At 38.7% G+C, this 253-nt stretch overlaps 1 protein-coding gene across 1 annotated transcript in view; it reads left to right on the forward strand.

The window, feature by feature from the left end:
- Nucleotides 1-197: 197 nt before the first annotated feature.
- LOC107689982 (uncharacterized) overlaps nt 198-253 on the forward strand; it is a 6,551-nt gene continuing 6,495 nt past the window's right edge. The window contains exon 1 of the mRNA XM_016488202.1: nt 198-232. Coding sequence (XP_016343688.1) covers nt 198-232 — 35 coding nt within the window. The remainder of the gene's footprint in view (nt 233-253) is intronic.

Here is a 253-nt window from a genome sequence, read left to right on the forward strand (position 1 = left end):
CAGATTTTTCCCTGACCTTCTTTTCTCTGTAAATGAAGGGTGCACACTATTGCTGAAAAACACAATCACTACTCCGCAGTCAAATGTCAGTATGCACAAAGACACAGATCCCTAAACAAGGCCATATCTGCAGATTAAACTTCTTTTGTAGAAGCATTTTTTAAATGTGAACTAGAACCTCATGACTACACCACGTTATGTACGAGAAGCTGCAAAAAACACAGGAGCAAGTGTAATGTACAAAACATCGTGA

This window comes from Sinocyclocheilus anshuiensis, unplaced genomic scaffold (assembly GCF_001515605.1).
Source record: "Sinocyclocheilus anshuiensis isolate Anshui unplaced genomic scaffold, SAMN03320099.WGS_v1.1 scaffold1953, whole genome shotgun sequence".
Taxonomy (NCBI): domain Eukaryota; kingdom Metazoa; phylum Chordata; class Actinopteri; order Cypriniformes; family Cyprinidae; genus Sinocyclocheilus; species Sinocyclocheilus anshuiensis.